Source organism: Anabrus simplex, chromosome 1 (assembly GCF_040414725.1).
Source record: "Anabrus simplex isolate iqAnaSimp1 chromosome 1, ASM4041472v1, whole genome shotgun sequence".
In the NCBI taxonomy this organism is placed as follows: domain Eukaryota; kingdom Metazoa; phylum Arthropoda; class Insecta; order Orthoptera; family Tettigoniidae; genus Anabrus; species Anabrus simplex.
In genome coordinates this window covers 689,659,448-689,672,909 of record NC_090265.1, presented here as the reverse complement: position 1 = coordinate 689,672,909, position 13,462 = coordinate 689,659,448, and the positions used below count along the sequence as shown (strand labels likewise).

The 13,462-nt window shown below is 39.5% G+C and overlaps 1 protein-coding gene across 1 annotated transcript in view; it reads left to right on the top strand.

Moving 5' to 3' along the window:
• LOC136857342 (transferrin) overlaps nt 1-13,462 on the top strand; it is a 111,820-nt gene that overhangs the window by 47,455 nt on the left and 50,903 nt on the right. Inside the window, exons 6-7 of the mRNA XM_067135949.2 lie at nt 189-346; nt 2,248-2,417. Of these exons, the coding sequence (XP_066992050.2) occupies nt 189-346; nt 2,248-2,417 (328 nt within the window). The remainder of the gene's footprint in view (nt 1-188; nt 347-2,247; nt 2,418-13,462) is intronic.

Sequence of the window (13,462 nt, the reverse complement as noted above, 5' to 3'; positions counted from 1 at the left end):
TGGTAATTATAATCCAAGACATAAAAATTGTACACTGCTGTGTCTTATGGCATACCTGTTGAGGGTCAGTTTCCTAAATAAAGGAATATACTGTATATTCATAAGAATTTTTACTTCATTCCTAATGAATAAACTCTGAAAAGAATACACCAACGTCAACATGTTAATGTGTGATTGCCGTGTTCCAGAACAGACCTACAGCAACTTGTGCCAGCTGTGTGAAGATCCTGTCAAGTGTGACTACCCTGACAAGTTCTCTGGTTATGATGGTGCTCTTCGCTGTCTGTCTGACAATGGTGGTCAAGTAGCATGGACAAAGACTTACTTTGTTAAAAAGCATTTTGGAGTAAGTACCATTTTCCAAGTGTATTATGAACAGAAACAAAGTAGTAGTAGTACTGATAGTAGTAGGTTTTGCCATTTGTCCATAATTAAATGCAATTTTAATTTATTTTTGTTAAGAAGGAAGCCATATTCAAAAGCTTTCCACAATTTCAATATAAATGTAACGCTATATCATACCTGTTAAAAAGTACACTCTATTAAACAAAGAATGACATATTATCAGCACACTTTATCTGGAAGCATTTGTGTACGGGGGTGAGGAGTAAGGAGGGAGCTGTCCTGGTTCCGGTAGTGCTGCCAACTGAATGAAAATTAAATCTGAATTGAATCGAAACTATGATCGATCAATATGAAGTTTCTAAACCGTTATCATCTTAAGCCAACAACTCTGTCACATACACATTATATAACATTATATAAAATTTCTCGATGTGAATCTTGTTCCTAGCATGATTTCTATAGTTTGGCTTTGCTGTGTAAACAACAACAGTACTAGTACGTAAAGTGTATGCCAGATGTTGCACAACGATGTTTAAGCAATTCATAGTTTGTGTTTCAAAGGTTGCCAGTACAAAACTCGAAGATTGCCGAGGTTGACCGATTCAGCACTAAGGTGTAAATGCATCCAAATAAAGTGTGCCGATAATATTCATAAAGAATTTTTTGGGCATATACAGTGTAATTAATTATAAACACACTCTACACATTTCAAAAGGAACCTTGCCTTTCTTCATCAGAAGACAAGAGAGAAAAGAAATGATGCATTAAAGGTTGCTAGGAGAAAGCAACAAGGACCTTAAAATGGTTCCCTAAGATGTAAAGACCAGGTGTTAAGTCATGATCAGCAACAGCTGATTTATCAGATTGATTGAGTCTGATACACCTGGTATGTTCTTTGATGCGAGTACATACCGTTCTCAAAGTCTGCCCAATATAAACCTTGCCACAAGTACAGGGAACTCTGTAGATACCCCACAGTATAGGCAAACTATCCTTTGTTGGTTGCAGGAGTTGCCTAATCTTAATTGATGTTCCAAAAATAGTTCATACATGGTACCTACGTAAGATTTTAGCAATACGATCCGTCGTGTTATGTATGTAAGGTAGGTAAGCAGTTCCTTTTACATCTTTATGTCTGTTATGGAAATAGGTCTGTTAACAAATATTAACAAATAATGATTATATTAGTATTCAACCATCACTGTATTAACTTAATGAAATACTTCTGTACTTATACAGTCTGCCGAAGCGCTGTCCATTGTTTACAACTGTAAAGTCTCCTTTGGAGAAAGGTAATGACCAATCTTGATAGTGCTTTCAGGAGTAGGAACATAACTTTAGAAACAAAGATCCATATAGTAAAGTAGCTGCTGTAATGGAAACGAGACGTGGACAATTAGAAAGGCTGAACATCAAAGAACAGACTCTTTCAACTATGGTGTTGGAGAAAACTCCTTAGAGTTGTTTACAGAACGAATTATGCTCACAATCCAAGGCTTAACTGTATATAAAAAAAAGGCTTATATTTCAAACTTTGAAGTTAGACTAATCAATCGTTTATGGTAACTATGACCTCAACAGAACACACGGCTCTTGATAAAACTGTCTTGTGTCACTTTTGAACAAGTAGGTCCTCAAGAAAGAAAAAAGAAGGAAAAAAAGTATGCTCACCTTCAGAGAGAACGGACCCCTTCGAAAAGCTGGGTGCAGTTTTTTGTGAAATGTAGAGATTTAGAAACCCAATTCAACCACAGAAAGTGTCTTCTATATTCACTGAGATGCCGGCTATAAACACAAAGTTGTTATGTCTGTTTCCTGCAAAATTGTATTCCCTATTTATTAGAAATAAGCTCTTCAATTGACTGCTGCATTTTAACAGGGAAATGTCTTTTCTTTCTACAGATTCCTCTTGGTACTGAGCCTCCTTACACTGTGACCAACAATACCGGCTATAATCCTGATGACTATGCCTACCTGTGTCCTGACGGCACTAAGAAACCTATCACCGAAAGGGCTTGTCGCTGGGCTGCGAGACCCTGGCAGGGATATCTTGCCAATGCTGACCTTACCAGGTAATGTGATCTGATCTGCATTTCTAATAATATTTATTCAAAAGAAATTAACTGGATACCTCCCCAGAATAATGTTCCGTAATCCATTTTTTAAGAATGTGACCTACAGTAACAATGCATATCTCATCCCCTTTAGGATTATGGTGGAAGAATAGAAAAATACTGTACTATGTATGATATTACGAAGCTTTGAATTTGTCGATTCCTAGAACAATGTTGCATATGATCGAGCTGGTCTTAAGCCATGTGCAGATTTAGCAACACCGACTTGTGAAGCCCATTTAAATTCTCCTGCAAAGTGATTTGATTGGCTAGGTTCATGTGCTGATAAAAAAGCAGGGTGTGAGATATCGAATTATTGTTTTCAAACTACGTATCAGTATGACTAACCCTCTAACGCATTTGTAGCCGGTTTACATTATTTCTAACCACACTGTATAGGTAGAGTTATACAGAAAATGATGAAACATGAAATTATTTCACAGAATCTCACTCAAGTATGTTCTATTTTTCCTCTACTTTATTGCCAGAAAGAAGATCTACTCATGACCAACTGGTAGGGAATGTACCACCTGGGTGACAGCCCTAAATGCAGATCAATGATGATAGGTCCATTCCCACCTATCATCATCATCATCATCATCGTCGTCATCGTTGCCGTCGTCATTGTCATCTCTAAATCCAGCATCATCATATACAAATTCACACACAACTTAAGTATTCCCAGTGCTTAACACTACGGCTTACAGTACTATAGGTTGAGCTTACTACTAGCTTAACATTACAACACCATCATATACAAATTCACACGTACCTTAAGTATATCAAAATTTTACAATATGACTTTTTTTTTTTTTGCTACGGGCTTTACGTCGCACCGACACAGATAGGTCTTATGGCGACGACGGGATAGGAAAGGCCTAGGAATTGGAAGGAAGCGGCCATGGCCTTAATTAAGGTACAGCCCCAGCATTTGCCTGGTGTGAAAATGGGAAACCATGGAAAACCATCTTCAGGGCTGCCGATAGTGGGATTCGAACCTAGTATCCCCCGAATGCTGGATACTGGCCGCACTTAAACAACTGCAGCTATCGAGCTCGGTGGCAAGGAATGTTCAGACAACAAAAGGTACCCAGGTTTGTGGGATATAGCGAGCGAGGGGGGGACGGGGACGGGTGAGACGGGGGGGGGGGCAGGGTATACACATCAAAACTGAAAAGAAAAAGAAAAAAAGCTTATTCTGACAGAAAGGTGTTAACAATTTACCAACTTACGAGCAGTAATAATAGTTATTTTATATGTTGATTCAATACTATACAATAAAACTTTCACCAAAGGAAGAATATTATACAGTACATGTATTACAATTAAATAGAAGTACGGCATGATTATAAAATTAAAAATCATCTAGTATTTGACTACACACTAAGAGCTAAAAGACACTAAAGGGACTGCCGGACTATACCTCAGTGTCCATGATCTTGGCAAAAAAAAATAAACCCCACTCTGCTACCCTTCCCCACAGCACTGCAAATTCTTCACTATTTGCTGTGACACTATACAAATCAGTTAGCTGCAACGAACAACATTGTATGCATATTTCCACTAATTATTATTTTATAATTTAAAAATAAAGGAAAGAATTAGCTGATAAGACAACAGTACTTGTACCATTTTCAAAAAAATAATTCCTATAATTCCTAGTTTCAATCGGCTAAAATGGAATTAAAAAAGTAATGTTTCTTCCACAAAGTGGGGGAGGGTCTGCCCCCCCCACCCCCACCCAATCGCTGCTACTGAATTCACACTTACCTTAAATAATTCAGATGTCTTAATACCACAATTTACAGTGGGTTGAGTGTTGCATTGAAACATGATATAGAAATTTACACACAATGTACAGAATGCTGGAGTCTTTTCTTGAAGCAGCTCTCATTGACTCCCGCTTCTATCTGGAATAATGCCATCTGATTTACGCAGATCCACCGCTCTTATCAAGGAATTCAATAAAATCTTAAGGAACCCCGATCTACCTGTACATGAAGATCTACGAACTATCAACCAAAACAGATTACGTTCACGCCATCCAACTTTATGTAACACCTTAGACATGGTTGCTAGAAGCTACAACCCAACTACAGAGTGGAAAAGACGGTGGGAAGCAGCAACAGAGATGCACCTGCACAGTATGTTCTCGAATGCCAAATTTCCAAGTGGATTCCAACTACCACGTAAAACATGGTCTGTTCTGAACAGAATAAGAACAGGCCATGGCAGATGCAGAGACATGCTGTTTAAATGGAACAAGTTGCCGACACCCGCGTGTGACTGTGGAGCTGCACGACAAACCATACATCATATTGTCAGAGAGTGTGAAACGCGGGTATACACAGGCAGCAAAGTGGATTTCCTAATGGCAACTCCAGAAACAATACAGTGGATCAGTGATCTTGACATTCAGTTGTAGGGAGCCTTTTCTTGTTCATTGTTTTCTTGTTATGTAAATATGTATATAATTTATATCTGAACTCAACTTGATTATATGGGCCATACGCTAAATAAATAAATAAAAATACACATGTGCTTGCTTCAAATTTCAAACTGAACAGTGGGATCCATAATTTCTGCTTCAGATTTCTTCCAATTAACCCATTCACATCATTTGATGAACTGTGGTCACGTGGTGTTTTATCACATGAATCAAATGACGAGCTCAGCACGCAATGATGCAATACCTCGGTTATCTTCGTACATTAGATTCCCTTTGCAATATAAGCTCTCACAATACACACTGTAAGGAACTAGAATCAAGTACTGTTGGTAAACTATGCTGTCTATATTTCTGTGTAACTCTGGAATTGTTGAACAACAGTTTTTCATCAGTATTCAGTATTCATTAAGCAGTAGAACCAGCACTGCAGTAATGATGATGAGAGTTCAAAAGCATTTGTAGACAGTGTTTTTGATGGTGATTATGACAATAATGATGTTTTGGAAAATGAATTTCAGTTTGAGGGTAGTGAGAGCTACAGTGAGATTTACTCGAGTGCGAAGAGCATTGAAGAAAATGAAAGTGAAAGTGTCACGCCAAGTCCTTCCAAACACGTGTGACCAGTCACAAAAGAACCGTAATGACTGCAAATTGGAAAAAGAAAAAACAATAATCCTGACATATCAATCAATCACTCTGACTCATTGGCTGAATGGTCAGCGTACTGGCCTTCGGTTCAGAGGATCCCGGGTTCAATTCCCGGCCGGGTCGGGGATTTAATTACTTCCGATTAATTCTTCTGGCTCGGGGACTGGGTGTATGTGTCCATCCCAACACTCTCCTCATCATATTCAGACAACATACCACACTACCAACCACTACAGAAACACGCAATAGTGCTTACATCCCCCCATAATAGGGTTGGCGTCAGGAAGGGCATCCGGCCGTAAAACAGAGCCAAATCCACATGTGCTACGGAGTTCGTACCCCACAGGTGTGGGGAAAGGGGTAGGAAAAGAAGAAGAAGAATCTGCCAATCCTGATCTGCATTTAGGGCAGTTGCCCAGGTGGCAGATTCCCTACCTGTTGTTTTCCTAGCCTTTTCTTGAATGATTGCAAAGAAAATGGAAATTTATTGAACATCTGCCTTGGTAAGTTATTTCAATCCCTAACTTCCCTTCCAATAAATGAATATTTGCCCCAATTTGTCCTCTTGAATTCCAGCTTTATCTTCATATTGTGATCTTTCCTACTTTTAAAAACACCACTCAAACTTATTTGCCAACTGATGTCATTCCAGGCCATCTCTCCACTGACAACTCAGAACATACCACTTAGTTGAGCAGCTTGTCTCCTTTCTCGCAAGTCTTCCCAGCCCAAATTTTGCAACATTTTTGTAACGCTACTCTTTTGTCGGAAATCACCCAGAACAAATCGAGCTGCTTTTCTGTGAATTTTTTTCCAGTTCTTGAATAAAGTTATCCTGGTGAGGGTCCCATACACTGGAACCAAACTCTATTTGGGGTCTTACCAGAGACTTATATGCTGTCTCCTTTACAACCTTACTACAACCCCTAAATACCCTCATGACCATGTGCAGAGATCTGTACCCTTTATTTACAATCATATTTATGTGATTACCCCAATGAAGATCTTTCCTTATATTAACACCTAGGTACTTACAATGATCTCCGATAGGAACTTTCATCCCCATCAATGCATCCATTTCGTTGATACAGTGGTCTTTTAGAAATACGTATGCAAATTTAGTCCATCCACCATCCAAACTTGTGATGCTTTGATTACACAGATCTGCTCCTTTTGAAATTATTTCAAATGAAACATTTATAACACAGCCAGCAGTCACTCAAGGATTGAAGAATGGGTAAGTCATTAACTTTCAGTGGTATGAATGTGAAATTTGAGTGAATTATCTTCATTAGTTGATATTTTATGCATGTTTTTGTGTGATAGCTACGCTCAAACTAAAGGTGGGTAAATTAAATCTGATTCCACAATCAACGATGTAGTCATTTATTGTGACGTGAATGAGTTAATCTACAGTACATGATGTTGATTCTATCATTACTGGCATTTTGAGCAAGGCAGTGTAAGTCCCGCTCATATGAAAGCATAGGAAATTTTGTAGTTTTGAAAGGAACATTGCTAATTGCTGTTTCAAAATGTTGTGCAGTCATTAACAAACAAGGTAAGCTTGTTTTTTTTACATGACTGTTCATAATGTGATCATAGCCATGGGATCTCCAGTTTTACGAGGATCCATACCATAGGATGTAATCATTTCAAAAATGCCCCTGTACTGCCCTGGACTCAAACTGCGGTCACCTATGTGAGAAACCTGTGAATAAGCCACTTGGCTACCATTCCTCCTGGTCATTACGAGACCTTGGATTTGTAGGTTCTAAAAATATATTTTAGGCAGCTTCTATTTTACGTACGGTATTTCAACCCTCTTGCACTCAGCGTGCCGATCTATCGGCGCAAGAGGTCATGGCAAGAACGCTCACGGCACCGATACATTGGCTCTGTCCTATTTAGGGATTTTGATTATTTGCATGGCTGTTAAATGGTAATAGATGATCGTGACAGTAACTTAAAGCATTGAATTTGCATTTTACTCAACAGATAGATCCACCAGCCCTATGAAATATTTTTATTTTCAACAATTGAAATCTGTTGACCATGAATGTTTATGTTGTGGTGGTTTGAAGTTGTTATTGCATGGATCTGTGTTTGGTTGGCTTATGAATACAACAATTTGATCTTGCTATCAGTTTAGAGTTTATTTTGTTTCTTTAGTATATTGTGTGTTCGCAGTAAGCATTCTTCCTAAACCATAATTATTGCATCTTCTCATTACTCCGTTGTTACACGTGCTTGGGTCATCTTTTTCTCGTAATGGCTGGGCCAAGTTCCAGGCTGAATGATTCAGATATCCTTGAATTTTCAGATGATTTAGACAGTAATAGTGAAAATTATTTTTGTCGAAAGTGATTCTTTATATGGGAAGTTTTGATTTTACTCCTCAAGATTTTCGCACAGTCACAGCTGCTCATCATGCATCGGACTGTGAAGAACCTGACATCGATATAGTTACGTGTACAGTGAATAACTTTGTGTCATACTTCATGAGTGAATTGCATCACACACATCATATTGATATCAAATTATTCAGAATTAAATATTCTTTCTTTCAAGTTTAAGAGTAAAGAAGAAAGGCAAAATATTGTGTGATATTTCTGTCATTGAAAACCATTTTCTTTTTTAAATTTTCAAAGTAAATATTTCCTTTTGGCTTTCCCAATACTAATATGTGCAAGGTATATTCATTTTTTAAATGCTCATAGTTTCTTATATTAGTGTGATTTATTTTATTTCAATAGATGTTAGATGGATATTTGAATGGAGAAATTGATTTAATACAGCAGTCTGCAAGTTTCTACCAGTGTGTGAGAGACATTGTATGGAACAAAGATGTGCCAATGAAGTGCAAGAAGGTTTCTACAAGTAGCTGAAATGAGATTCTTGAGGAGCATACAGGGAAAGACAGAATAAATACGAAATGAGGAAATAAGGAGAAGCGTGGGAGTGTATAAACTTCAAGAAGAGACTGATATAGCAAAGCTAAAATGGTTTGACACATGATAAGAATGCCAGGAGAGAGAATACCAAAGAGAACATTCATGGATACAGAGACTGGAAAGAGGCCTAGGGGACAGCCTAGAATGAGATGGAGGAGCTCTGTTGTGACTGTATTGCAAATAGAGGAGTCGACAGCAATAAAGTACTAGAAGAGAAATAGTGGAAAGATCAAGTAAGGTCGAGGGCTTTGGTACACTACTCCACCCAGAGAGAATCTGGAAAAGGGAATGGATGAAGAGAAGAAGAAAAGAAAGGAGGTGTTAAACTGTTTATGGGTTGATTTTTTCTAATTTGGTTGCAAAATCACAACAATCAGTTTGAGCTCCTTCGAGCAAACCCCTGCATATAGGCTGAGTGCAAGGGAGTTAATAAGTATTTATCAATTAAAATACAATTTTTATTTTGCTAAACTCTTTAAGGAGAAATATAAAACATATTTCACTCACCTCTTTGCTGCGAATGTTACAGAACATAATTAATAATAATGTTCTTGGATTTAACATCCTACTAACGGTTTTTACAGTTTTTGGAGATACCAAGGTTCTGGATTTTTTTCCTGCAGGAGTTCTTCTACGTGCCAGTAGATCTACCACCACAAGGAAGACATATTTGATTACCTTCATATACTACCGGACTGAGCCAGGATCGAATCTGCCAAGTTGGGCTCAGAAGAACAGGGCCCTATTGTCCGAGCTACTCAGCCAATGTGAAAAGGTGAAACTCCTATAAGCGCTGTTTAATTAACAATGACTTGGAAGCCAACACATTGGGCATAATGCACAAACTGAACAAAAGGATGCACTGAAATGTTCTCACAGAATGAAATGAAGAGTTATATTTTCAGCAGGTCAATGGACACTGTCTCCCACCTCATGACATGCAGACTATGAGCATGTTCACTGCAGGAGGTTCTGAAGAACTTCCAGGAGTGTTCATTGGTTTACAGTATCCCACTTTTAAGATTTTGCCTGAAAAGTATTTCAAGAAAAGAATAAACTGTTCAAGATGGTGAAAATGAGTCTGCAAATATTTTAATTTCTCAGAATAAATTAAAATAATTTTTTAATTGATTTAGGGATAAAAAATAGGAATTATAGGAATATAGGTTCCAATATCAATTTGGGGATTTTTAGGTAGCATAGGAGCAACATTTTTAACCTCGTAAATACAACTTCGTTTTAAGTTATCTCTTAAGGAACAAAATTGGTTTTTACCTCAAATCTGATGTCTAGTCACTAAAGTTAAGAAATTAGTGGGACATAACAGTTATACTGCTATAGAAAGTGATCTTTTATGTATATGTATGTCCAACACTTATAACCGTTTCTATGCAGGGTCGGGTATGAAGTGAGATGAATCTTCGTAGCAAGTTTTTACTACCACATGCCTTTCCTGATGTCAATCCCATCAGACGAGTAGCAAGTTTTTACTACCACATGCTTTTCCTGATGTCAATCCCATCAGAGGAATTAATGAAATGAATTGAATGACATGGTACATAATAGTAGGAAGGGAGGGGGTGAAACTCAGTGCCGGCACATAGTCTACTCCTGTCGAACAACACCAAGGGGTCTACTCAAGGCTTTATTGTTCCCATCCGACGGACAAATCACCATCAACAGCATCATATGCCCTCACTCCATATGAGCACTGCAGAGAGGTTTGAAATTGAATCTAGGCTTTAGGCACGCAATCTAGTGATTCGAAATTGCATTCCACCTCCTCTCCTACCCTGTCGGCCAACATTCTGAAGGTGAAATTTTTGTCGACCAATGGAACTCAAACCGGCTAACCATGGCGTCAGACTTCACTTTAGTGGCGGCTGTGTTCAATATTTTATTTCATAAACGCAAACCCCATGGCACAATGCCCCGAAAAGCCATGGCCTATGAAGTAACTGCTGCTCAGCCTGAAGGCCTGCAGATTATGAGGTGTCATGTGGTCACCACGACGGACCCTCCTGGCCGTTTTTCTTGGCTTTCTAGACCGGGGCCGCCATCTCACCATCAGGTAATCATGTAGGCCGATTAGACCTAGAACCAGCCCTCAGCTGCAGGTAAAAATCCCTGATCTGGCCGGGAATCAAATCCGGGGCCTCCGGCTAAGAGGCAGGCATGCTACCCCTACACAACGGGGCCGGAATTTTATTTCATACTACGGTGAATTTACTTATTTTACATTAAATATTTAACTGGAAATGCAGACATACAATTTTTGCTGTAGATAGGTACGGTGATGCTATGAGACAAACAATGCAGCAAAATTAAGCGGAGTTCAATCAGTTAGAGATGATTTCCAACAAAATTACAGTACGGTAAAGTGTCATTTTCCGTACTCTTTTCAGTATGGAAAGAAGGTAATTATGTCACTGTATGAAATAAAACCAATAATATGACTCTTAATTAGAGTTCCAACCATCCATCCATGGTGTATCAACCATCTGGCTGGTTTGTTTCTCTGATGATAGCTTTCCAAATTTCATGACAGAAAACCCTTTCCTTTAGTTTCCAAGATGTGTAAACTCTTGTTTTAGTTGGTTTGTTAAAGAAAGGTGTCTTCCTCACAATTCTTTGCCTTCTACACTTAAGAAAATGGAAATGGCAACACCATGAAGGCACTGGTCGTTTGTGTTGATTTTCAAGATATGGAACGATGCCATGTAGGTATGTAAACGATCAAAGTTTCAGACCCATTGGATTGTTGCTACAGGTCTCCCCACGTGATTGCTCGCAGAGGAATCAACTCCAGTATACAGACTCTGGTGTAGCGTAGTTGACTTGCAGTCTGTGCAGTGAAGTGTTCCCCATCAAACATGCCTCGACGACAGAGAAGAGCATGCTATCAACAACTGTCGCCGTTTGAGAGGGCTCAGATAATTGGGCTGTGTGAGGTTGGATTATTGCTAAGGACTGTCGCTGCATGTGTTGGCCGACAGGCATCTATGGTACAACGTGTATGGCAGCAGTGGTCAAATGAAGGTACCCACACTCGTAGACCTGGCACAGGCCCAGGGCGACAGACAACTGTGAGAGAGGATCGCCGCATTATTCGGATGGCCCAGATGGAACCCCATGCAACAGCAGCGCAAATTCGAGCAGCTGTGGCACACCACGTTACACAACAAACAGTTGGTAATCGCCTGCGTGCAGCTGGCTTACGAGCCCGTGTCCCTGCAGAAGGTGTTCCATTGACCCCACACCAGCGACGTGTAAGGCTGACCTGGTGTCAAGAAAGATCGACGTGGGTCGACGAATGGCATAGGGTCGTCTTTAGTGATGAATCGCGCTTCTGTCTTGCCCGCAATGATCGCCGGAATTGTGTGCGCCAACGTACCAGGGAGAGAGGCCACCCAGATCTTATTGTCGAGAGGCACACAGGGCCAACACCAAGCTTTATGGTCTGGGTAGCTATTGGCTTTAATGTGAAATCACAATTGGTGCTTGTTGAGGGCACTATGACTGCTCGACAGTACGTTGATAGGGTACTCAATCCAGTGGTTGTCCCTATGATGGCGAACATTGCTAATGGGATGTTTCAGCAAAGACAATGCCCAGGTTCACACTGGACGCATCTCCAGAGAAGCTTTCCACGACATCACAACCTTAGAATGGCCCGCCAGATACCCAGACCACAGTCCTATTGAGCATGTGTGGGACATGATGGGTCGACAACTGGCCAACCGTACTCAGCCACCCACAACTCTGGAACAACTGACCCTTGCAGTGCAGCAAGCATGGGCCACAATTCTTCAGGAAGTGAACCAGGGCCTTATTGACTCCATGCCTCGACGAATTCATCAATGTATTGTAGCTCGTGGTGGGCACATCCTGTATTGATTGTTGTCCAAACTTGGGGTCAGAGGGACCTGAAAGTGTAATCATCAAAGCACAACTGAACACTCGTCCTGCATGTTCAATTGCAGCAATGTAGCACCACTCCTGGGTGTTGCAATTTCCATTTTCTTCAATGTATTATGTTCCACTTCAGTCCTCCATGTCGTAGTGTGTTTCCAATTGGGATGAGTAGTCTATTGCACAGTTGGGTAAGAATTGCTCTACCTTCACCAGCATGATTGAGTACTTCTTCATTTGTGATTTTGGAGCGACGTAAAGCCCCTAGTAAAAAATAAAAAAATAAAATGAAATTGTGATTTGATCCATCCAGGTGATCTTAAGAAGGTACCTCCAACATCACATCTCAAATGCCTGAAAACAATCTGTCAGGTTGGAGTTCAGTGTCCACACTTCAATTCCAGTGAAAAAACAAATTGCTTTCTGAGAACTGGACCCAACGTGCAGTTGGTTAGCATTCTGTGGTATTTGTAGATCATTCCCCTTTCCATTCCAAGTGTTAAGGAATGATGATGATGATGATCATCATCATCATCATTATTATTATTATTTACATTTTTTATTTGCGAATTGACCACTGAGGATCATGCTACAATTTCATTTTTTCTTTGTCTGAAGTTTCCTCTTCCTCCAATACACCTTCATATGGACGCTATGCTGTTTCTTCCATTCATTCGTCAAGGCTCTTCCCGTCTTTGCAGTCCCTTCAATTTGAAAGCCTTCCAAATTTTGAATCATGGTCCAAAATGTTTTCCTTCTAACATCTGAACTTCAGATTTGTTGGACTTCTCTAGATCTTTATGAACTTCCTTAATCTATGCTGTCATTGTCTTCTTGTTCCACAAGTAGTGGAATAACTTTTTGGTTAGTCTGGTTTTCTCCATTCCGTAGAAATGTCTGAGAAATTATAACCTCCTCTTTTTTCATGGTCTCTGAAATTTTCTCTGCATATTTGTAGACTTCATTGTTGTTCCAAAGTTTCCAGCCAGTTTCAGTCTGGATTGGACCTAAGATTTTCCATAGTATTCTTCTTTCTATGA